General features: G+C 42.7%; 1 protein-coding gene across 2 annotated transcripts in view; it reads right to left on the reverse strand.

The window, feature by feature from the left end:
• LOC115150747 (rap1 GTPase-activating protein 1) overlaps positions 1-25,708 on the reverse strand; it is a 169,455-nt gene that overhangs the window by 60,919 nt on the left and 82,828 nt on the right. For both annotated transcript variants that reach the window (XM_029694359.1, XM_029694355.1), the window contains one exon: positions 21,254-21,289. Coding sequence is in view for 1 of the 2 variants with exons in the window: in XM_029694355.1 (XP_029550215.1) it covers positions 21,254-21,289 (36 nt within the window). In the remaining variant the exon portion in view is untranslated. The remainder of the gene's footprint in view (positions 1-21,253; positions 21,290-25,708) is intronic.

The raw sequence follows: 25,708 nt of genomic DNA on the forward strand, positions 1-25,708 counted from the left end.
AGGGGTTTGTCCAGATAGTGACTTGAAAGGCTAACCACAGGGTCACGTTAAGTAACCTCCGCTGCCAGGTAGGTACTGTTAAGGTGTATGACTCCAGTGATCATGACACCACCCCAGAGTTTAATCGAACATTTAATTTAAATTCAATAACTGTATTTTTACATACCTGATCTTACTTCTCTGTTCCCTTTAACTCTGCTCCTGTTCTCCAGGACCTAGGGGTTCTGCCCAACACCCAGATGTGGATCCACCTGATGTCCTCCAACTTTTTATTACATCATCTACAGCTACTGTTGTTGTCATGTTGTCATTATCTGCTTAGAAAGATTATTGGTCTACCATAATGGGCACATAATATGTGAGATACAAAGATGAACTAAAAACCCTAGCATTGCAAACACTCAGAACAAAGGGAGCAGCAGTGCCTGGACTTCGCAGTCTCTGAGAACAAGTGACAGGCAAAACCTCCCACCCACACAGCACCCTCCTCTCTATTCCACACACAGCACCCTCCTCTCTATTCCACACACCAGAATTCAGTACTTCAGTCTCTGTTACCCATGTGAGTGTTCAAAAAATCTGTGAACATAATGACACACCTGAACCAAAAAAAGATCAATGTTTATATAGTTAAATCTTAAATATTGCCAGGTTGGTTTTCACAGCTGTTTCATATGGTGTTCATTGTTGCAAATTGTAAGGTATCCCTTGATGGTATTTGTTAGTTCAACATTATACATTGTTGTATCCTAACACCTACAATAGATACATATAGTACATTCAGAAAGTATTCAGACCCCTTGACTTTTTCCACATTTTGTTACATTACAGCCTTATTCTAAAATGGATGAAATAGTGTTTTATCCCTAATCAATCTACACACAATACACCATAATGAAAAAGCAAAAAGAGGTTTTTAGACATTTTTGCAAATTTATTAAAAACACAAAATATCACATTTACATAAGTATTCAGACCCTTTACTCAATACTTTGTTGAAGCACCTTTGGCAGTGATTACAGCCTTGAGTCTTATTGGTTATGATGCAACAAGCGTGGAACAACTGTAATTGGGGAATTTCTCCCATTCTTCTCTGCAGATCCTCTCAAGCTCTGTCAGGTTGGATGGGGAGCATCACTGTACAGCTATTTTCAGGTCTCTCCAGAGATGTTCGATTGTGTTCAAGTTTGGGCTCTGGCTGGGCCACTCAAGGACATTCAGAGACTTGTCTCGAAGCCACTCCTGCATTGTGTTGGCTCCGTGCTTAGGGTCGTTGTCCTGTTAGGTCCTGAGCGCTCTGGAGCAGGTTTTCATCAAGGATCTCTCTGTACTGACCACTCTCCCAGTCCCTGCCACTGAAAAACATCCCAAAAGCATGATGCTACAACCACCATGCGTCACCGTAGGGATGGTGCCAGGTTTCCTCCAGATGTGACGCTGGCATTCAGGCCAAAGAGTTCAATCTTGGTTTCATCAGACCAGAGAATTTTGTTTCTCATGGTCTGACAGTCCTTTAGGTGCCTTTTGGCAAACTCCAAGCGGGCTGTCATGTGCCTTTTACTGAGAAATGGCTTCTGTCTGGCCACTCTACTATAAATGCATGATTGGTGAAGTGCTGCAGAGATGGTTGTCCTTCTGGAAGGTTCTCCCATCTCCACAGAGGAAATCTGGAGCGCTGTCAGAGTGACCATCGGGTTCTTGGTCACCTCCCTGAGCAAGGCCCTTCTCCCTCAATTGTTTAGTTCAGCCAGGCAGCCAGCTCTAGGAAGAGTCTTGGTGGTTCCAAACTTCTTCCATTTAAGAATGATGGAGGCCACTGTGTTCTTAGGGACCTTCAATGCTGCAGACATTTTTTTGGTACCCTTCCCCAGATCTGTGCCGACACAATCGCGTCTCGGAGCTCTACGGACAATTCCTTCGACCTCATCAAATCAAATGTTATTAGCCACATGCACCGAATACAACAGTGAAATGCTTACTTACGAGCCCCTAACCAACAATGCAGTTTAAAAAAAATAACAAATAGAAGTAACAAGTAATTAAAGAGCATCAGTAAAATAACAATAGCGAGACTATATTCAGGGGGGTACTGGTACAGAGTCAATGTGCGGCACCGACTAGTTGAGGTAATATGTACATGTAGGTAGAGTTATTAAAGTGACTATGCATAGATGATAACAACAGAGAGCAGCATCGGTGAAAGGGGGGGGGGGTCAATGCAAATAGTCTGGGTAGCCATTTGATTAGATGTTCAGGAGTCTTATGGCTTGGGGGTAGAAGCTGTTTAGAAGCCTCTTGGACCTAGACTTAGCGCTCCGGTACCTCTTGCCATGCGGTAGCAGAGAGAACAGTCTATGAATAGGGTGGCTGGAGTCTTTTACAATTTTTTGGGCCTTCCTCTGACACCGCCTGGTATAGAGATCCTGGATGTCAGGAAGCTTGGCCCCAGTGATTTACTGGGCCGTTCGCACTACCCTCTATGGGTGCCTTGCGGTCGGAGGCCGAGCAGTTGCCATACCAGGCAGTAATGCAACCAGTCAGGATGCTCTCGATGGTGCAGCTTTAGAACCTTTTGAGGATCTGAGGACCCATGCAAAATCTTTTCAGTCTCCTGAGGGGGAATATCTTTTGTTGTGCCCTCTTCACGACTGTATTGGTGTGCTTGAAACATGTTAGTTTATTGCTGATGTGGACACCAAGAAACTTGAAGCTCTCAACCTGCTCCACTACAGACCCATCGATGAGAATGGGGGCGTGCTCGGCCCTCCTTTTTCCTGTTGTCCACAATCATCTCCTTTGTCTTGATCACATTGAGGGAGAGGTTGTTGTTCCTGGCACCAAACGGCCAGGTCTCTGACCTCCTCCCTATAGGCTGTCTCGTCATTGTCGGTGATCAGGTCTACCACTGTTGTGTCATCGGCAAACTTAATGATGCTGGAGTCGTGCCTGGCCGTGCAGTCATGGGTGAACAGGGAGTACAGGAGGGGACTGAGCACGCACCCCTGAGGGGCCCCCGTGTTGAGGATCAGCATGGCAGACGTGTTGTTACTTACCTTTACCACCTAGGGGCGGCCCGTCAGGAAGTCCAGGATCCAGTTGCAGAGGGAGGTGTTTAGTCCCAGGGTCTTTAGCTTATTGATGAGCATTGAGGGCACTATGGTGTTGAACGCTGAAGTGGGTCTAGGTTTTCTGGGATAATGGTGTTGATGTGAGCCATGACCAGCCTTTCAAAGCACTTCATGGCTACAGACGTGAGTGCTACGGGTCGGTAGTCATTAGGCAGGTTACCTTAGTGGTCTTGGGCACAGGGTCTATGGTGGTTTGCTTAAAACATGTTGGTATTACAGACTCGGACAGGGAGAGGTTGAAAATGTCAGTGAAGACACTTGCCAGTTGGTCAGCGCATGCTCGCAGTACACGTCCTGGTAATCCGTCTGGCCCTGCGGCCTTGTGAATGTTGACCTGTTTAAAGGTCTTCCTCACATCGGCTGTGGAGAGCGTCATCACACAGTCTTTCGGAACAGCTGGTGCTCTCATGCATATTCAGTGTTACTTACCTCGAAGCGAGCATGGAAGTTATTTAATTCGTCTGGTAGACTCGTGTCACTGGGAAGCTCATGGCTGTGCTTCCCTTTGTAGTCTGTAATGGTTTGCAAGCCCTGCCACATCCGATGAGCACCAGAGCCGGTGTAGTACAATTCGATCTTAATCCTGTATTGACGATTTGCCTGTTTGATGGTTCGGAGGGCATAGCGTGATTTCTTATAAGCTTCCGGGTTAGAGTCCCACTCTTTGAAAGCAGCAGCTCTAGCCTTTAGCTCAGTGCGGATGTTGCCTGTAATCCATGGCTTCTGGTTGGGGTATGTACATGCGGTCACTGTGGGGATGACTTACTGATGAAGTGGTACTCCTCAATGCCATCGGAGGAATCCCGGAACAAATTCCAGTCTGTGATAGCAAAACAGTTCTGTAGTTTAGCATCTGCTTCATCTGACCACTTTTTTATTGATCGAGTCACTGGTGCTTCCTGCTGTAATTTTAGCTTGTAAGCAGGAATCAGGAGGATAGAATTATGGTCAGGTTTGCCAAATGGAGGGTGAGAGAGCGCTTTGTATGCATCTCTGTGTGTGGAGTAAAGGTGGTCCAGAGTTTGTTTTCCCTCTGGTTGCACATTTAACTTGCTGATAGAAATTTGGTAAAACGGATTCAAGTTTCCCTGCATTAAAGTCCCCGGCTACTAGGAGCGCCGCCTCTGAGTGAGCGTTTTCTTGTTTGCTTATGTGTCACAAGTGTCGTAGTGGAGAGAAGACCAAGGCGCAGCGGGTATGTGGATACTCATATTCTTTTAATGAAAACACACAAAGCATCCACAGGGAAAACAATAAACAGTACTCACGACAACAGGAACAGTTTTGCAGGCTCACAAAACGCAGTGCAAAAACAACTACCCACAACCCCAAAGAAAAACACACACTACTATATAGGACTCCCAATCGAAGGCAACTCAACACACCTGCCTTCAATTGGGAGTCCAATCACCAACCCAACACTTAACACACAAAACCCCTGCCACGTCCTGACCAAAACTAATACAATTGCTCCCTCTGCTGGTCAGGACGTGACATTATGGCAGAATACAACTAATACAATGCGGTCTTAGTGCCAGCCTCAGTCTGTGGTGGTGGTAACAGCTATGAAAAATACAGATGAAAACTCTCTAGGTAGATAGTGTGGTCTACAGCTTATCATGAGATACTCTACCTCAGATGAGCAATATCTCGAGACGTCCTTAGATATCGTGCACCAGCTGTTATTTACAAAATACATAGTCCGCCACCCCTTGTCTTACCAGACGCCGCTGTTCTATCCTGCCGGTACAGCTTATAACCAGCCAGCAGTATGTTGATAGTGTCGTCGTTCAGCCACGACTCCGTGAAGCATAAGATATTACAGTTTTGAATGTCTTCCGTGTAGGTCATCTATTTTATTTTCCAAAGATTGCACATTTGCTAGCAGAATGGAAGGAAGTGGGAGTTTATTCAATTGCCTACGGATTCTCCGAAGGCAGCTCGCCCCTTTGGCCCCTTTTTCTCCGCCTTCTCTTCACGTAAATCACGGGGATCTGGGCCTGTTCCTGGGAGAGCAGTATATCATTCACGTCGGGCTCGTCATACTTGTTAAAGGTGAGTAATCGCAGTCCTGATGTCCAGAAGTTATTTTCAGTCATAAGAGACGGTAGCGGCAACATTATTGAGAAAATAAGTAAAAAATAAGTTACAAAAAACGCAATGAAATGAAAAAAAAAACACAATTGGTTGGGGACACGTAAAACGTGAGCCTTCTTCTCCGGCGCCATCTTATATAGACAGGTATATGCCTTTCCAAATCATGTCCACTCAATTTAGTTCAAGTTGTAGAAACATCTCAAGGATGATCAATGGAAACAGGATGCACCTGAGCTCAATTTCGAGTCTCATAGAAATGGGTCTGAATACTTATGTAAATAAGGTATTTCTGTTTTTAATGTTTTATACATTTGCAAACATTTCTAAAAACCTGTTTTCACTTTGTCATTTTGGGGTATTGTGTGTAGATTGATGAGGGGAATTTTTTTTTAAAGCAATTTTAGAATAAGGCTATAACGTAACAAAATGTAGAAAAAGTCAAGGGGTCTTTCCGAATGCACATATTCAACCACAAGGGTGTACTAATGAGATATGAGAGATTGAAAAATTGCATCATAATAGAGGAGTACTGAAATAATACACTGAAATAATACTATTTCAGTGTAGATAATACTATTTCAGTGTAGATAAGGGAAGGGCAGCTTAAAATAAAAACATGCTAGCCAGACAAGCCAGTGTATGAATGAAATGTATTTGCATATGGATGGAGTGGAAACTCACTGACTTTGTGATCTGTAAGGTAAGTAACAATGTTTCAAGCAGATTACACGTTTTCTTTGCTATTTCCGAAATGTAGCAACGTTTAAGACATGAATTTCATGTTGTTAAAATAATAACAAGGTACCCAAAAGTAGCTTGACGTAATGTTTTCATGATATTAGCTAAACAAAAAACTTCACGGAAATCAGCTTTGTTTGCATACTTTTTGGCAGGGGGACACTATTTGGCATGACAGGGCCCTAAATGAAATTTTGTTGCCACCTCACCTTGCAAGCAAAATAATTTGACAGCGGAGAGAAAACAATTGAAGTTTTAGAGTACATTTTCCTGCAATTCTACACATTTTTCCAAGGGACGGAGAGAAGATTTAGCAATTTTATAACTCTTTGAAAAAAGATTGTGGGGGATTGAGCCTACAAAACGGTGAGAATAAGGTTTAGGGTAGGGGTTAAAGGGGCTTGGGTTAGTTGATAGTTAGTTGAAATGTTACTGATAGTCTGTAGAGCATCTACAGATGAACTCGTACCACTGTACATCAACGTTGTACTGGTACCCCATGTATATTGCCAAGTTGTTGTTACTCATTGTGTATTTATTATTACATGTTTTACTTTTTTACTATTTCTCTATTTTCTTTCTCTCTGCATTGTTGGGAAGGGCCCATAAGTAAGTATTTCACTGTTAGTCTACAAATGTTGTTTACAAAGCATGTGACAAATACAATTTTATTTGATTTATTCAAATAAAATGTTACCGGAGGCACAGACACTATATTGAGTGTGTTGCAGAGAGAGGTGAGGAGAGGGGCAATGGCCTCCTCACTGAGTGTGACTGAAGGAGTAACTTCATCAGAATAAGTAACTCCTGTCTGGCCTGTCCTGGGGCTGTGGGATTCTGACTCATCGTTCCCTCTGAGTCTGCTGGGACTAGGAGGACTACATATGGCTGGCCGCACAGCAAATGAGAACCCTGTCAACCCTGCCTCCCTCCTCTGCTTCTCATAATTACATTGTGTTTGGAACTCTACCTCCATTGATTTTGGCAGCCCTGTGCTGGAAACACAGTGTGGAGTGAGACCAGAATGCTGCCCCTTTCCCCAGTTCCCTGCAGCTCAACGTGATTACACACAGGCAGGCAGCAGCATCCTGGTTCATTTCACAGTGTCAGCTCCAGTCACCAAGACCTCTGGGGATGAAGCGAGGCTGCTCTGCTCCGTAATGAGCCCCAGCCCAACCCAGGTGATCCTTTGTCCGTGTGCTTCAGTGTACTGTTCTGCTCTGCTCTCCACTGATCTTAGTCCAGGGGGAGCTAAGCTCAGACGTATTCCTCTGTGGCTTTTCCTCTGCTGACAAGGTGACTAATTGGGTGATTACCGTCATTAAGTGGACAGCCAGTGGTCTCAACAGGTGCTCCAGGTGGACCTCAGTGGCTGACTGAAGTGCAGTAAACTCCAACAGCAGCAGCAAACAGCATGGCCAGCCATACGCCAGTCTACCATGAATATACCACCAGATGAAAGCAGCAGAGTTAAATATTAAAACTGGCTTCAAAAGAACTGTTGGAGATGGATATGAATCATTCAGGTATTGTTATGCTGATGCACACAATGCCCAAAGCACTGGGATTTGAATAAGAACAATATAAGAACTGTGAATAGTTTAATTTCATTGTTACACTTATAAGTGGGTGGACAACATTCTTCAAACTGCGTCAAACCAGGCCAGATCCTTCTGACTGACGCATTAATTAGTCTGTGAATGACCAAGGCGTGACAACTCACTAATAACAAGTTAAAATTGACATTCCCTTTGTATCTTCATTGAGGTAGCCTACACACTTCAATTCATCTCGCGGCAGCTCCTTTGGCCAATCCCCTGAGCTCATACTAAACAGATTATAACAACCCTTGATTAGATGAGAATGACTATAGGGAAGGCTCACAACTGCATGGGACATTACTCCCTCAATGAGTCTCATCTAATCGATTAATTGCATGAATATATGGACCCTTAGTGGAAGGACTCTGACTGATTAACTAGATCACAGCTAAGTGAATGCACTCTCACATGCTAATGCAGAAAGATGCCGCAAATCAACACAATTCATAACAAGCCTCTACGGATGGGAGGGAGGTAGTGAAGAGGACAGAACACACTGATGCACGAAATGAGTTTCCTCTTCAATCCACTCAACTAGACACGCGAAGGAAGCATTTCTTAGTCATACACTACATGGCCAAAAGTATGTAGACACCTGCTAGTCGAACATCTCATTCCAAAATCATGGGCATTAATATGGAGTTGGTCACCCCTTTGCTGCTATAACAGCCTACTCTCTTCTGGGAAGGCTTTCCACTAGATGTTGGAACATCTCTACGGGCACAAGGGCACTAGTGAGGTCGGGCACTGATGTTGGGCGATTAGGCCTGGCTCACTGGAACTAAGGGAACTAGCCCAAACCATGAAATACAGCCCCAGACCATTATTCCTCCTCCACCAAACTTTACAGTTGGCACTATGCATTTGGGCAGGTAGTGTTCTCCTGGCATCCGCTAAACCCAGATTCATCAGTCGGCCAGATGGTGAAGCGTGATTCATCACTCCAGAGAATGCGTTTCCACTGTTCCACAGTCCAATGGCGGCGAGCTTTATACCACTCCATCCGACGCTTGGCATTCAGCGGTCCCGTTCTGTGAGCTTGTGTGGCCTACCACTTCGTGGCTGAGCCGTTGTTGCGCCTAGAAGTTCCACTTCACAATAACAGCACTTACAGTTGACGGGAGAAGCTCTAACAGGACGAACTGACTCGTTGGAAGGTGGCATCCTATGATGGTGCCACATTGAAAGTCACTGACCTCTTCAGTACGGGCCATTCTACTGCCAATGTTTGTCTATGGAGATTTTGTGTCTGTGTGCTGGATTTTATACACCTGTCAGCAACGGGTGTAGCTGAAATAGCCAAATCCACAAATATGAAGGGGTTTCCACATACTTTTGGCCATGTGGTGTATGTGGTATCACTGAGAAACATTTCCCTGCATGATTGGATGGTATTCACAGTCCCATGCATTATCATGTCATCAGATATGAGGGGGAAACTGGAGAGGTAAATGTGATGGATTGGCAGTCATTAAAAGGAATGGGGAGAGAAATCGCTTTAGACAGCTCCCTTCCTTTGTCACCCTTCAACACATCATCTTCCTAAAGGTATGATGATGTAAGTAGATGATGATTTCAATTCTAATTTCTCTTATTGCAATGATAAGGTAAGTGTTACGGTGGAGACAAATGCTGAGGACAGGGGGGTTTTTCCTATAGTATTAAAATGAGCCGATACAACTATAGCAGGGCGGATGGGAGATGGTCATATTGTTGGTCATATAATATTTCATACTTGAGTGGTAATGTGGGGTTTGGGACATTATTTAACAGGGTATGATTGGTGCAAATTACAAATCTGGAGATGGGCGGATATGTGTGTGCCTCCAGCTGCCTGCTCTCTACTATGCATTAAACAGAAAAGGCACTTCGACTAGAACTGAAGTGTAAAGACATCTACACACTCTTAGTAAAACAGGTGCTATCTAGAACCAAAAAGAGTTCTCCCTGGAACCAAAAAGGGTTCTCCTATGGGGCGAGCCAAAGGAGCCTTTTGGAACCCTTTTTTCTAAGCGTGTACAATCTCCACCAGTCACCTCATGGTAATAGAGGTCATACAGTAGAATGGGTTCTATCTAACTTGTGTAGACAACACCTGTCTGGATCACCACTAAGACAAATTGATTGCTCAGTGAATGCTCATCTTTCTCTGCTGTCCTCATGAGGCCAAGAGTACATGTTCAGTGACTTACAGTACCCAAAATAACCAGACCCCATTCCAATGCATAATCAGAATCAGTCAAGTAATCAGGATCCTAAGCACTCCCATTAGCAATTGAATGAGCAAATTCCGTCCTCCTCTTCTTTCTGTGCCATTAGAGATGCCAAGGGGACTACAGAGAGCAGTTTAACAGGTGAGACATTTACATTTACATTTACGTCATTTAGCAGACGCTCTTATCCAGAGCGACTTACAGTAGTGAATGCATACATTTTCATACATTTAATTTAATTTCATGCATTTTGTTTTGTACACACTGTGACACAGTTCAGCTTTTCCCTCACGACCTGTTGCTACTACCTGCATGCGTTAGGGTGGAGAGGAGGAACATCCTGTTAATGAAGTCCTCCTCATCACTCACCACTGACAAGCACTTCATGACTTCATGACACAGTGCTCTGGGGCCTGAACGGGAACAAGGCTGTGGCAGCAGTCAGAGGTGATACCCATAGGGCTCACTGACTCGCAAATACACACAAGCATGCATGCATACTCACACACACACCACCTCATTAACATTCTCTAACTCCAACAAATTATTACACACACACACACACACACAGACACACACACACACACACACACACACACACACACACACACAGAGGACAAAGTTCTTGCCATTGCTTATAGCTGGGTTATGTCCTTGGGGAAGTGTTATTTCCAAAAGCACAGTTAAGACTAACTCTAAAAATGTCATGACATTCAGAAGATATATATATATATATTTTCAGCGTGGCAGTGAAAAAGATTTAGAGGGTAAGCGGTTCCATAATCAACAGTAATAAAGTTTACAACTGTTTCACTATAGAACATTATGTTGTTAGAATTTCAACATCTTGAAAGGATTTGTAAGATACAGTATGTTGGCTTATCCCAAAACAGTTATTGAGCGGTGGAGAGGGTCTGAGATGGAGATGATTGACAATGAACCACTAGAGGGCACTTGCCACACATACACTGAGGGATGAACCGAGGCGGATGGGGTTTACTTTGTACCCACGGCACAAACTGGTTCAATCAACATTGTTTCCATGTCAATTCAACAACAAAAAATGTATGTGATGTTGAATCGATGTGGAAAACTGACTGGATAGGCAAAAAGTCATCAACGTGTTCTGTGTGGCTCAGTCGGTTGAGCATCATGCTTGCAGCGCCAGGGCTCGAGGGTTTGATTTCCGCCGGGGACCCATATGTAAAAGGTATGCACACATGACTGTAAGTCGCTTTGGATAAAAGCATCTGCTAAATGGCATATATCATATCAACGTAAAGGAATTTATCCCCCACAACTTTAAACCTAAATACAATGATTTTGTGTTGAATCCACATTAGTTGACTCAATGAACTCAATTAAATGTAAGTGGGTAGTGAGTGTCAAGTTAACAGGGTCATTCCACCAATTAGGTGCCTTTTGAGCTGTGTAACTTGGTGAAACAACTATAGTGTCTATGTAACCGATGTGAAATGGCTAGCTAGTTAGCGGGGTGCACGCTATTAGCGTTTCAAATCGGTGACGTCACTCGCTCTGAGACCTTGAAGTAATTGTTCCCCTTGCTCTGCAAGGGCCGCGGCTTTTGTGGAGCGATGGGTAACGATGCTTCGAGGGTGGCTGTTGTCGATGTGTGCAGAGGGTCCCTGGTTCGAGCCCAGGTAGGGGCGAGGAGAGGGACGGAAGCTATACTGTTACATTGATGCTGTTTACCCGGATCACTGGTTACTGCGGAAAAGGAGGAGTTCAAAAGGGGGGTGAGTGTAACCGATGTGAAGTGGCTAGCTAGTTAGCGGGGTGCGCGCTAATAGCGTTTCAATTGGTGATGTCACTCGCTCTGAGACCTTGAAGTAGTTGTTCCCCTTGCTCTGCAAGAGCAACGACTTTTGTAGAGCGATGGGTAACGAAGCTACGAGGGTGGCTGTTGTCGATGTGAGCAGAGGGTTCCTGGTTCGAGCCCAGGTAGGGGCGAGGAGAGGGATGGAAGCAACACTGTCACATCTATTAAGTGCCAAATAAAGTACCAGGGTTGACGACTTCATCTTAAATCAGCCATAAATCCACGTGACAGAGGGAATAGAAGCTTGTTATGTGCAATAGTGAAGAGCATTTGAATGCAAGCTTCACACACATATTTCAATTGTTAAACATTTCTAGCCTGTCTATCTATGGGTAACAGGTTTGACATGTTATGCTTGACCCACTCAGTTTTCTACCACAAAACACCAGAAAATGGCCATAAAGTGTAGAACAAGCTCACCTGCTTTTACGCTATGATTTGACTATTAGATGTTCAATGTCTCGTTTGAAAAAAATATTTAAAAAAGAGAATAGTTTCACCATATTAAAGGGATACTTCAGGATATTTTACTTGCCAAGTGTCAGATGAACTTGTGGATACCATTTTTATGCCTCTGTGTCCAGTATGAAGGAAGTTAGAAGTCGTTTTGTGAGCCAATGCTAGCAGATACCCATAGTCTTCCAGTCATTACGCTAAGCAGATACCCATAGACTTCCAGTCATTGCGCTAAGCAGATACCCATAGACTTCCAGTCATTGCGCTAATGCTAGTTAGCAACTTCCTTCAAACTGCACTCAGAAACATAAAAGTTCAAGTTCAACTGACTCTGGGGATTTACATTTACATTTTTAGTCATTTAGCAGACGCTCTTATCCAGAGCGACTTACAGTAGTGAATGCATACATTTCATATATGTATATATATATATATATATTTTTTTTCCTGTGCTGGCCCCCCGTGGGAATCGAACCCACAACCCTGGTGTTGCAAACACCATGCTCTACCAACTGAGCTACAGTGAAGGCTTATGATGTAATGGGCGTCGTATAAAGGGGACCAAGGCGCAGCGTGTTGAGCGCTCATCTTTACTTTTAATTAACACTTAAACAAAGAAAACAAAACGACAGCCAACAGTTCTGTCAGGTATACGAACAAAACAGAAAACAACTACCCACACAAACCAAGGGAAAAGGGCTGCCTAAATATGGCTTCCAATCAGAGACAATGATAGACAGCCGCCTCTGGAAACCATACCCGGCCAAAACATAGAAAACAAACACATAGAATGCCCACCCACCTATCACACCCTGACCTAACTAAACAGAGAAAACACAGCTCTCCTAGGTCAGAGCGTGACAGGGGAAGTAGATAATGGTTTTCATTGCCAAAATCCCGAAGTATCCCTTTAAAACGAGAGATCAGTTCATATAACCGTGTTGACCTTAAATTGAGAGAAAGTGTATTTTTTACTTTTAAATGAATCACTAATAACATGAAATAAATAATAATCTTCAGAAATGACATTGTCAAAGCAACAAAATAACTATGGCTTTACAGTGATGGTGAAAACTTTGAGAAATTTCTGAGGGTTAAAATCTTCCTAGAAGTCACAGAGGATGCACAGGAGGACATTGAGAGCTTGGGACTATAAGGTTCTACCTGCAAAAAGATGATTCTGAGATAATTTGCTTTAAAGTTCTGAACCCTAATTGGTTTGAAAGGTGGCAGCAATTTTTTTATCTGGTATTCTTTTTAACTTAACAACATTATTTATTCAATAAAAAAAAGGTATAATCTTTGGAAATTATTTCATAAATAGGACTGGTGGAGTTATGTCACACATGCAGCTAACACAGACATAATGTCTGCTCTACCCAAAATTACAACCAACTAATTGAAGCATTACCAGAAAAATGGAAGAGGCAAGTGGAAGGGGGGAAATGTAAGGAACTTGTCTGTCGGCCCTGCATTAAAGACCAAAAATGGTTAAAGAAAATTGTGATAAATAAATATACCAGTTTCATTTATGGACCAAAAAACTGACAGCTGGGCCATATAAATTGCAAAATAGTTGGCAAGAGATTTTCAATGTACCGATTCCATGGCACATGATTTGTGAATTGAAACGCAAAACGAAGCCGGATTCAAAACTTCAAATTTTCAATTAAAATGATTATACAAAATTATTGCAACCAATAGATTGTTATATACATGGGGGATACAATCTTCCCAGCTCTGCAGATTTTTCTACGAGGAGGAGGCAGAGTCATTGGATCATTTATTTTGGTACTGTGCATACGTAGCTTGTTTTTGGAGGGGTGGTAGGGTTTGCAGGGAATAATAAAAATATATTTTAAAAAAAGTGTATATGTGTATGTTTGTACATATGTGTATGTTTGTACATATGTGTATGTTTGTACATATGTATGTGTGTGTGTATATATATATATATATATATATATATATATATATATATATACACACACACACACATACAGTCGTGGCCAAAAGCTATGAGAATGACACAAATATACATTTTCACAAAGTCTGCTGCCTCAGTTTGTATGATGGCAATTTGCATATACTCCAGAATGTTATGAAGAGTGATCAGATCAATTGCAATTAATTGCAAAGTCCCTCTTTTCCATGCAAATGAACTGAATCCCCCAAAAACATTTCCACTGCATTTCAACTCTGCCACAAAAGGACCAGCTGACATCATGTCAGTGACTCTCTCGTTAACACAGGTGTGAGTGTTGACGAGGACAAGGCTGGAGATCACTCTGTCATGCTAATTGAGTTTGAATAACAGACTGGAAGCTTCAAAAGGAGGGTGGTGCTTGGAATCATTGTTCTTCCTTTGTCAACCATGGTTACCTGCAAGGAAACACGTGCCATCATCATTGCTTTGCACAAAAAGGGCTTCACAGGCAAGGATATTGCTGCCAGTAAGATTGCACCTAAATCAACCATTTATCGGATCATCAAGAACTTCAAGGAGAGCGGTTCAATTGTTGTGAAGAAGGCTTCAGGGCACCCAAGGAAGTCCAGCAAGTGCAAGGACCATCTCCTAAAGTTGATTCAGCTGTGGGATCGCAGCAGGCAGGTGTGAGTGTATCTGCACGAACAGTGAGGCGAAGACTTTTGGAGGATGGCCTGGTGTCAAGAAGGGCAGCAGAGAAGCCACTTCTCTCCAGGAAAAACATCAGGCACAGACTGATAATCTGCAAAAGGTACAGGGACTGCTGAGGACTGTCATTTTCTCTGATGAATCCCCTTTCCGATTGTTTGGGGCATCCGGAAAAAAGCTTGTCCGGAGAAGACAAGGTGAGCACTACCATCAGTCCTGTGTCATGCCAACAGTAAAGCATCCTGAGACCATTCATGTGTGGGGTTGCTTCTCAGCCAAGGGAGTGGGCTCACTCAGAATTTTGCCTAAGAACACAGCCATGAATAAAGAATGGCACCAACACATCCTCCGAGAGCAACTTCTCCCAACCATCCAGGAACAGTTTGGTGATGAACAATGCCTTTTCCAGCAGGATGGAGCACCTTGCCATAAGGCTAAAGTGATTACTAAGTGGCGCTGGGAACAAAACATCGATATTTTGGGTCCATGGCCAGGAAATTATGCAAGAATGGGCTGCCATCAGTCAGGATGTGGCCCAGAAGTTAATTGACAGCATGCCAGGGCAGATTGCAGAGTTATTGAAAAAAAAGGGTCCACACTGCAAATACTGACTCTTTGCATCAACTTCATGTAATTGTCAATAAAAGTCTTTGACACTTATGAAATGCTTGTAATTATACTTCAGTGTTTCATAGTAACATCTGACAAAAATATCTAAAGGCAGCAGACTTTGTGAAAATTAATATTTGTGTCATTCTCGAAACTTTTGGCCACGACTGTACAGTTGAAGTCGGAAGTTTACATATACTTAGGTTGGAGTCATTAAAACTCATTTTTCAACCACTCCACACATTTCTTGTTAACAAACTATAGTTTTGGCAAGTCAGTTAGGACATCCGCTTTGTGCATGACACAAGTAATTTTATCAAAAATTGTTTACAGACAGATTATTTCACTTATAATTCACTGTATCACAATTCCGGTGGGCCAGACGTTTACATACACTAAGTTGACTGTGCCTTTAAACAGCTTGGAAAATTCCAGAAAATTATGTCATGGCTTTAGAAGCTTCTGATAGGCTAATTGACATCATTTGAGTCAATTGGAGGTGTACCTGTGGATGTATTGCAATGCCTACCTTCAAACTCAGTGCCTCTTTGCTTGACATGATGGGAAAATCAAAAGAAATCAGCCAGGACCTCAGGAAAAGAATTGTAGACATCCACAAGTCTGGTTCATCCTTGGGAGCAATTTCCAAATGCCTGAAGGTACCACGTTTATCTGTATAAACAATAGTACGCAAGTATAAACACCATGGGACCACGCAGCAGTCATACTGTTCAGAAAGAAGATACGTTCTGTCTCCTAGAGATGAACATACTTTGGTATGAAAAGTGCAAATCAATCCCAGAACAACCTCAAAGGACCTTGTTAAGATGCTAGAGGAAACAGGTACAAAAGTATCTATATCCACAGTAAAACGAGTCCTATATCAACATAACCTGAAATGCCGCTCAGCAAGGAAGAAGCCACTGCTACAAAACCGCCATAAAAAAGAGACTACGGTTTGCAACTGCACATGGGGACAAAGATTGTACATTTTGGAGAATTGTCCTCTGGTCTGATGAAACAAAAATAGAACTGTTTGGCCATAATGACCATCGTTATGTTTGGAGGAAAAAGGGGGATGCTTGCAAGCTGAAGAACACCATTCCAACCGTGAAGCATAGGAGTGGCAGCATCATGTTGTGGGGGTGCTTTGCTGCAAGGGGGACTGGTGCACTTCACAAATTAGATGGCATCATGAGGAAAGAAAATTATGTGGATATATTGAAGCAACATCTCATAAGACATCAGTCAAGAAGTTAAAGTTTGGTCTCAAATGGGTCTTCCAAATGGACAATGACCCCAAGCATACTTCCAAAGTTGTGGCAAAATGGCTTAAGGACAACAAAGTCAAGGTATTGGAGTGGCCATCACAAAGCCCTGACCTCAATCCCATAGAAGATTTGTGGGCAGAACTGAAAAAGGGTGTGCGAGAAAGGAGGCCTACAAACCTGACTCAGTTACACCAGCTCTGTCAGGAGGATTGGGCCAAAATTCACCAAACTTATTGTGGGAAGCTTGTAGAAGGCTACCCGAAACGTTTGACCCAAGTTAAATAATTTAAAGGCAATGCTACCAAATACTAATTGAGTGTATGTAAACTTTTGACCCACTGGGAATGTGATGAAAGAAATAAAAGTTGAAATAAATAATTCTCTCTACTATTATTCTGACATTTCACATTCTTAAAATAAAGTGGTGATCCTAACTGACCTAAAACAGGGAATTTTTACTAGGATTAAATGTCAGGAACTGTGAAAAACTGAGTTTAAATGAATTTGGCTAAGGTGTATGTAAACTTCCGACTTGAACTGTTTATGGGTATGAGTATGTATGTATATGGATATACATATTTACCCCAAAAATATATGGGGGATTGGAAATGAGGCAGACAATTACATTGATGGAAGCAACAATCCATCCGCAATATTAAAGCTGATCCATCCATCTAAAAAAATATATAAAAAAATCTGACATTTACATAAGTATTCAGACCCAGTCCTTTGTTGAAGCACCTTTGGCAGCGATTACAGCCTCAATTCTTCTTGGGTATGACGCTACAAGCTTGGCACACCTGTATTTGGGGAGTTTCTCCCATTCTTCTCTGCAGATCCTCTCACGCTCTGTCAGGTTGGATGGGGAGCGTTGCTAGACAGATATGATGCTGCAACCACCATGCTTCACCGTAGGGATGGTGCCAGGGCACTTTGAATTCAGGCCAAAGAGTTCAATCTTGGATTCATCAGACCAGAGAATCTTGTTTCTCATGGTCAGAGTCCTTAAGGTGCCTTTTGGCAAACTCCAAGTGGGCTATTATGTGCCTTTTACTGAGGAGTGGCTTCCGTCTGGCCTGATTGGTGGAGTCCTTCAGAGATGGTTGTCTTTCTGGAAGGTTCTCCCATCTTCACAGAGGAACTCTGGAGCTCTGACAGAGCGACCATTGGGTTCTTGGTCACCTCCCTGACCAAGGCCCTTCTCTCCCTATTGCTCAGTTTGGCTAGGCAACCAGCTCTAGGAGTCTTGGTGGTTCCAAACATCTTCCATTTTAGAATGATGGAAGCCACTGTGTTTTTGGGGACCTTCAATGCTGCATAAATGGTTTGGTACCCTTCCCCACATCTGTGCATACATTTTTAATAAACTATTTTCGCTTCGTCATTATGGGGTATTGTGTGTAGACTGATGAGGAAAATGTTTTATTTAATCAATTTTAGACTAAGGCTGTAATGTAACAAAATTTGAAAAAAGCCATGGGGTCTTAATACTTTTTTCCGAATGCACTGTATACACAAATTTGAAAGTATGTGGACACCCTTTCAAATTTGTGGATTTAGCGTTTCAGCCACACCCGTTGCTGACAAGTGTATAAAAGTGAGCACACAGCCATGACCATTGACAAATATCGGCAGTAGAATGGCCTTACTGAGGAGCTCAGTGACTTTCAATGTGTCACCGTCATAGGATGCCACCTTTCCAACAAGTCAGGTCATAACATTTCTGCACTGTTAGAGCTGCCCCGGTCAACCGTAGTGCTGTTATTGTGAAGTGGAAATGTCAAGGAGCAACAACGGCTCAGCCACAAAATGGTAGGCCACACAAGCTCACAAAACTGGACCGCCGAGTGCTGGAGTGTGTTGCTCGTAAAAATTGTCAGTCCTTGGTTGCATCACTCGTTACCAAGTTCCAAACTGCTTCTGGAAGCAACGTCAGCACAATAACTATTCACCGGGAGCTTCCTGAAAGGGGTTTCCATGGCCGAGCAGCCGCATACAAGCCTAAGATCACCACTCGCAATGCCAATCGTCGGCTGGAGTGGTGTGAAGCTCACTGCCATTGGGCTCTGGAGAAGTAGAAATGCGTTCTGTGGAGTGATGAATCAATCACCAGTCCGACAGAAAAATCTGTTTGGCCTATCCCAGGAGAACGCTACCTGCCCCAATGCATAGTAACAACTGTAAAGTTTGGTGGAAGAGGAATAATTGTCTGGGGTTGTTTTTCATGGTTTGGGCAAGGCCCCTTATTTCCAGTGACGGGAAATCTTAACACCAGAGCATACAATGACATTCTAGACAATTCTGTGCTTCCAACTTTGTGGCAACAGTTTGGGGAAGGCCCTTTCCTCTTTCATGACAATGCCCCCGTGCACAAAGCGAGGTCCATACAGAAATAGTTTGCCAAGATCAGTGTGGAAGAACTTGACTGGCCTGCACAGAGCCTTGACCTCAACCCCATCAAACACTTTTGGGATGAATTGGAAAGCCGACTGCGAGCCAGGCCTAATCGCCCAACAGTGCCCGACCTCACTAATGCTCTTGTGGCTGAATGGAAGAAAGTCGCTACAGAAATGTTCCAACATCTACTGGAAAGCCTTCCCAGAAGAGTGGAGGCTGTTATAGCAGCAAAGAGGGGTTCAACTCCATACTAATGCCCATGATTTTGGAATGAGATGTTTGACAAGCAGGTGTCTACATACTTTTGGACAATGTAGTGTATGTAGAGGACATTGAACAGAACAAGGCTATATCAAAATCTATATTTGGACAATTTTCTCTATAACAGGCTTTTAAAGTGCAATATTTGTGCACAATATCTCCTTAAATATCAAAGGGACGCAAAAAGGCACTCATTTTGCGGAATGATCCACCAATATCACTGCTGCCATAATAGCAAAAGCAAGAGAGACAGTGGCTGAGTGGTTGGACATAGTCCCCTTGTCACGTACACACGCACACACGCACACCTCGCCGGCTGCTGAGAGAGAGGATGACTGAGGCTATGATGGATTCAAGAGGGATGCGATGGCATACTGTGTTTGATTTAGACCTGCTATCGTAAATCTGACCGAGAAGCTGCTAGTCTTACACAGTGACACCTTTCAGACCTGTATAATGTAGATGGAGTCCCGGACATCCTTCCTATGACTTGAGGATTAAACCCCTTCTTAGTAAGTCATACATGCCCTCCTAAATGATTGATAGCAGTGATGAATGAATTTAATAAATACAGATCAATGGTAGTTTCATTTTTAAGAAATAAGAGAAATTCTCACAAACAAACCTAAAAAAACAAGGCTTTTCATGACTTTGGGATTTTCATCTGCCTGTATGTAGAGGCTGATAGAATTCACCAGAACATAATGACTTACTGAGTGCAGCGAGAGCCCTGTTCAGAGCTGCACTGTTCAGTGGCTAGAAGGAGCCCTGTTCAGAGCTGCACTGTTCAGTGGCTAGAAGGCGTTTCTTCCATTTGGTCTCCCGCTACATTAGCATGCGCTACAGACCTGTTTGGAACACGGCACAGAATGAACCCCCAATCCCCTCTTAATTCAATTCAGCAGAAGTACGGGCCAAATGTTACCGTCTAATGATCCTGCAGAATCATCCTGGTCCTCTATTCGCTCCTTCCACATCCCCCCCTCTCCTGCTGCATTCACACATCTTTTTCTCATACTGCCAAGGACGAAATATTATATGGCCCTACTTCTCAATATTAATTTTGTTACCAGATGCCCTGATCCACAGCCATGACATTAGGCTTCCTCACTGCCAATATACAGCGAGTATACAAAACATTCCATGACATAGACTGACCAGGTGAATCCAAGTGATTCAAGTGATTCAATATGATCCCTTATTGATGTCACTTGTCAAATCCCCCTAAAATCTGTGTAGATGAAGGGGAGGAGACAGGTTAAATAAGAATTTTTATACCTTGAGATAATGGAGACATAGATTGTGTACCCCTATTCAGAGGGTGAATGGGCAAGACAAAAGATTGAAGTGCATTTGAAAGGGGTATGGTAGTAGGTTCCAGGTGCACCGTTTGTGTGTGTCAAGAACTGCAACGCTGCTGGGTTTTTCATGCACAACAGTTTCCCGTGTGTATCAAGAACGGTCCACCACCCAAAGGACATCTAGCCAACTTGACACAACTGTGGGAAGCATTGGAGTCCACATGGGCCAGCATCCCTGTGGAATGCTTTTGACACCTTGTAGAGTCCATGCCCCAATGAATTGAGTCTGTTCTGAGGGCAAAAGGGGGTGCAACTCAATATTAGGAAGGTGTTCCTAATGTTTTATACTCTCAGTGTATGTAACTGTCTGATGTAGCACTTCTCTAAGGAAACCCAAGCGTGGCTACAACAGCAGTATGGAACATTGATCATAGACATATTTGGTACAATATAAACAGTAAATAAAGACATTTGCTGACATCCATGTGATGTTTCATGCCCTGTTATTCTGACTGTAATCAGTACTTAACCAGGGGTGGACAGTATCGCTGGATAAAGGAAGCTATGTGGTGACCTCTATCTTTAAAACCTCTAAGGTAATCTACAGTACTTTTAAAAGTGATCTAGAACCAACTATGCATAAAATTAAGTTATCCCACACAACATTAACTGAATTTCTTAATGTCAAGGAGTGGGGTAAACTCACCATAGACTTCTGGTCCTTGAAAAGGTCTTGTCGACACTAGAAAGAGAGAGAACAAAGAGAGATAGTAGATCAGACTTCTGTCCCACTCCCACTTCACCTGGTCTGGTTTAATCAACTGGGTCCCACTGAGTGTGTAAGGTCATCTAAGACTGATGAAGTGTCTAGAACACCGCATTAACCAAAGACTACAATATCAAAACAGAGTTTTAGGTGAAACTTTGAGGTGCAAGCATCTGGGACTATTTTGGCTGAAAATAAAATCTACGACATTAATATACCTGTAAAAATCATAATTCAGAAGTGACTTTTAATAATAGTGTGTATTTAAAACAGAATCAACCTCCATGGACCCCTATGGCACCAGATGAATGAGTCTATAATTTCCTCTCACCACTTCTCCTCTCTCTCTCCCTCCATCTCTACCTACCTCCCTCCCTCCCTCCTCTGCCTGCCAACCAGCTGATGGGCACGCTCTCAGGCCGAGGCTGACACAGTCTCCTAGGTGAGTAGGCAGACTGGTTGAGGTGCCAGTCAGACAGTCAGAGCCCACTGTAATACCCTGAGCAGGCTGGCACATCATTACCCAAACCCACTCAGTAATACCGGCACACTTCAAATGAAAGTGTTTTCAGCCGTAGCCCACCCAGCCAAGATATGAGAAAAGCCATAGCGAATAGGATTGATGAGATAGAGGGAGCAACATCCCGTTTTATTGTCTTGGCAAATTTTCCATGGATTTGTTATTGGTGTTTGCACGTAGGAAAAGAGCGGTTGAAATTCTGACTACATTTACAGCGCTGCATACAAATCAAACTGGCAAATGCTCTGCCTGGATCAATCACAGGAGCCGTCGTGGGGTTGATGCTGAATAAATGCTGAAAATTGGTCAATCGATCAAGCGCTAATCACCGCTTATCCCTGCCCCCCTGAATACTAAGCCAATCAAACAAATGTCATTGTCCTTCATAGCAAATCAAACTCAAATGAAAGCCATCCATAATGGAAAATAACAAATAGGCAATCAAATACCCAGCCGTCTCTGACGGAAAGAATCAGAGAAATTCTGAGTGGTGCAACATGCTTTAGATGTATTGGTGCCACTGGATGTCTCAGTAGAGCTGAAGGTTCAGTCTGTAGAGAAGAGCCATGGTTTCCCTTGGGATCTCTTTTTTGTCTCTAAATGACAGAAGATATGAGTAACTATGGCTGAGGAGATGAGGAACTACCGAGAGACTTACTACTTGTAGTATGAGATAAGTAATGTGAAAAAACACAACATTTGCTTAACAATCCAATAACCAGAACCAACTGTGTAATTTCTTAAACAAACCTCGCAGGATCGCACCGTTAGTTGATCATACGAACAAGTAGTCCCACCTCGTCGTGCGTGACAACAGGAAATGGCCATGCTCTTTCTCCCTGTTTGTGTTTGACTGATAGGAATAAAAAATATCAGGCTGTCTTTCAGGGGTCTCTCTGCTCTACTTTCTGCTGATTGAGGAAGAACCTCTGTTTTGCTGTTAACATTCCACAGTGGAAAACACGCCTACACAAAAACAATGTCACAACCTTCTACCACGGGACATGCATGTAGGCCTACTCATATACTATGAAGAGTCAACCCTTTTTAAATACACTACTATTACTGAATGGAAAAATAATAAACCATAACACACTGGCTGTAAATGTTACCGGGCATAACAAAAAGCTCACAACAACAATAAAAATACAGAACATGGTATCAAACCAACCATAAGAGTAAAAAACATTTATTTTGGTCTTATCAAATAAATGGCAACGAGCATATCTTAGACAGTGATATCTAAAGCCTGCAGAGCCTAGAGGTTCTTCAAGGGAATCATACTGTGTCTTGCATGACACTTTTATCTTTTGTGTGTGTGTGTGTGTGTGTGTGTGTGTGTGTGTGTGTGTGTGTGTGTGTGTGTGTGTGTGTGTGTGTGTGTGTGTGTGTGTGTGTGTGTATATTCACTCTCTTGTGTCTGACTGCTGTATATGTTGGCATTGGGAGCATGTATTTCCATGCAAATGACCTTGTTTAGATGTTAGTGTGTTGTTGTCTGTAAATGTATGGATAAAACACATTTACATGTGAGCGTATACAAAATTGCATGTTAACAGTATACAGTTGAAGTCGGAAGTTTACATATATTTAGGTTGGCGACATTAAAACTCGTTTTTCAACCACTCCACAAATTTCTTGTTAACAAACTATAGTTTTGGCAAGTCGGTTAGGACATCTACTTAGTGCATGACACAAGTAATTTTTCCAACAATTGTTTACAAACAGATTATTTCACGTATAATTCACTGTATCACAATTCCAGTGGGTCAGAAGTTACACTAAGTTGACTGTGCCTTTTAACAGCTTGGAAAATTTCAGAAAATGATGTCATGGCTTCAGAAGCTTCTGATAGGCTAATTGACATAATTTGAGTCAATTGGAGGTGTACCTGTGGATGTATTTCAAGGCCTACCTTCAAACTCAGTGCCTCTTTGCTTGACATGATGGGAAAATCAAAAGATATCAGCCAAGACCTCAGAAAAAACAATGGTAGACCTTCACAAGTCTGGTTCATCCTTGGGAGCAATTTCCAAACGCCTGAAGGTACCACGTTCATCTGTACAAACAATAGTACGCAAGTATAAACACCATGGGACCACGCAGACGTCATACCGCTCAGGAAAGAGACACGTTCTGCCTCCTGTATGCGTGTGTGTGTAGAGTATGTGTGTGTACTTGCACTTGGCTAGACATTGACCGTTTTCAGTAGCCAACAGCTTACACAGTGATGTCAACACACCACCAGTATTTAGTGTAAATGTTCAGTTTACAAACACAACTCCAGCACTATTCACTGAATGGAGAATACACACCTCATCTGCACCAAATAACTATTTTCTGTATGTGCAAGAGGTCAATGTCCTCATCTTCTCCCCTCTAACCTCTGTGTTGAGAGGGTGTGGTACTATAAAGTGTAAACCGACAATAACATTCAAATGTCAGAGATGAACGGATCGTTTTTGGTAAGATTAGTTTATTTGACATCTCCTGTGCTGAATCTTTAACCACTCCTAAATATACTAGGTGTTTATGCAGTTCCTCCCATTTAAAATATTGATCATTTTCTTTTACATCTTCATCTACTCAAAATGATTGCCTGTGCTAAATTACACCCTCAAAACAGAGCTTAAAATGGCATATGAAAAATGGTATTTTGCGTGGCCCAAATAGATGTCATGCATTTCTAGTTTCACATTGATTAAATCCTCCGGTTTGAAATTACTGCATGTGTCAGTTTTGAACACGCTGTAGGAAGCATTATCTACTAATGGCAATTTCCATTTTTTCTGTGTACGTGTGACAAAGTAATTTCCGCAAAGACAGAACACATAAAGATAAATGATTTTGTGGCCTGAATTCTATTCCTGACAACAATGCATTTGTTGCCTAGGCTATTTGTTGTAATTTCCTTTCACAGCTTCTGTTGAAAGTTGGGGCATTGTCACGGCAACAGTCTTCCTATTTTCTCCTTGAATAAAACTAAAGATCTAATTGAAATATGTGCAGTCACAAACAAACCTTTCAATGTGTAGCCTAAGTCTGTTAGGAAGAGACAATCCCTAAAGCAAAGTGACTATGCTTATTACTTCATATAGTTTTGCAATATTAAGTGTCAATTAAGTGATTTTCAAAGGCTTTCTAATTAATAAAAAAAACATTCCCTGCATGTCTTTTCACTTCTCTGTAGAATGGAGTCCAATACAGCTATTGACTAAACTGAAGGTTGAGATGTCCGTGGTTTAATTTTCAGGGCCTTTCTCTCAAGGATTTCTCTTTATACTAAAAGCATACAGTCAAAGAAAACAAACAGAAAACCTTGTCCAGCCTGAACAAGTACATACAGTACAGTTATGACAGCATGGCTTTTCACCATGACATACAGTATTCCTTATTTTTACCTGAGGCCCACTGTCACGACACCTACGGAAGGTGGCGCCCCTCCTCGCCCGGGCGGCCGTCGTCGCCGGCCTACTAGCTGCCACCGGTTTATGTTTCACGTTCTGTTAGTTAGGCCTAGGTTAGTTACGCACCTGTTTTGTGTTAGTGGGGAAGGGTATTTAGGCTAGCTAGTTAGGTTTGTGGTTTGTGCGGGATTGTTCGTTGTCAGGGTTGATTGTTTGTTATGAGGTTCTGTGTTTTTCCCTCTTGGAGTTACGTTGTATTGTTTTTGGGCTGCGTCCCTGGTGAACGTTCTTTTATTAAGGGTGGTGCCTTTATTTTTGCACACCCTGCACTCCGTTCTTTGCATATTTTTCCGTGTGAATATTTTATTAAACTTTATTCCCGGAATCATCTGTCTCCTGCGCCTGACTCCACCTCTCCTGATTCCTCGTGACACCCACACTGTGTCCGCAAAAGGGTGGAGTATAGCT

This window comes from Salmo trutta, chromosome 16 (genome assembly GCF_901001165.1).
Source record: "Salmo trutta chromosome 16, fSalTru1.1, whole genome shotgun sequence".
Taxonomy (NCBI): domain Eukaryota; kingdom Metazoa; phylum Chordata; class Actinopteri; order Salmoniformes; family Salmonidae; genus Salmo; species Salmo trutta.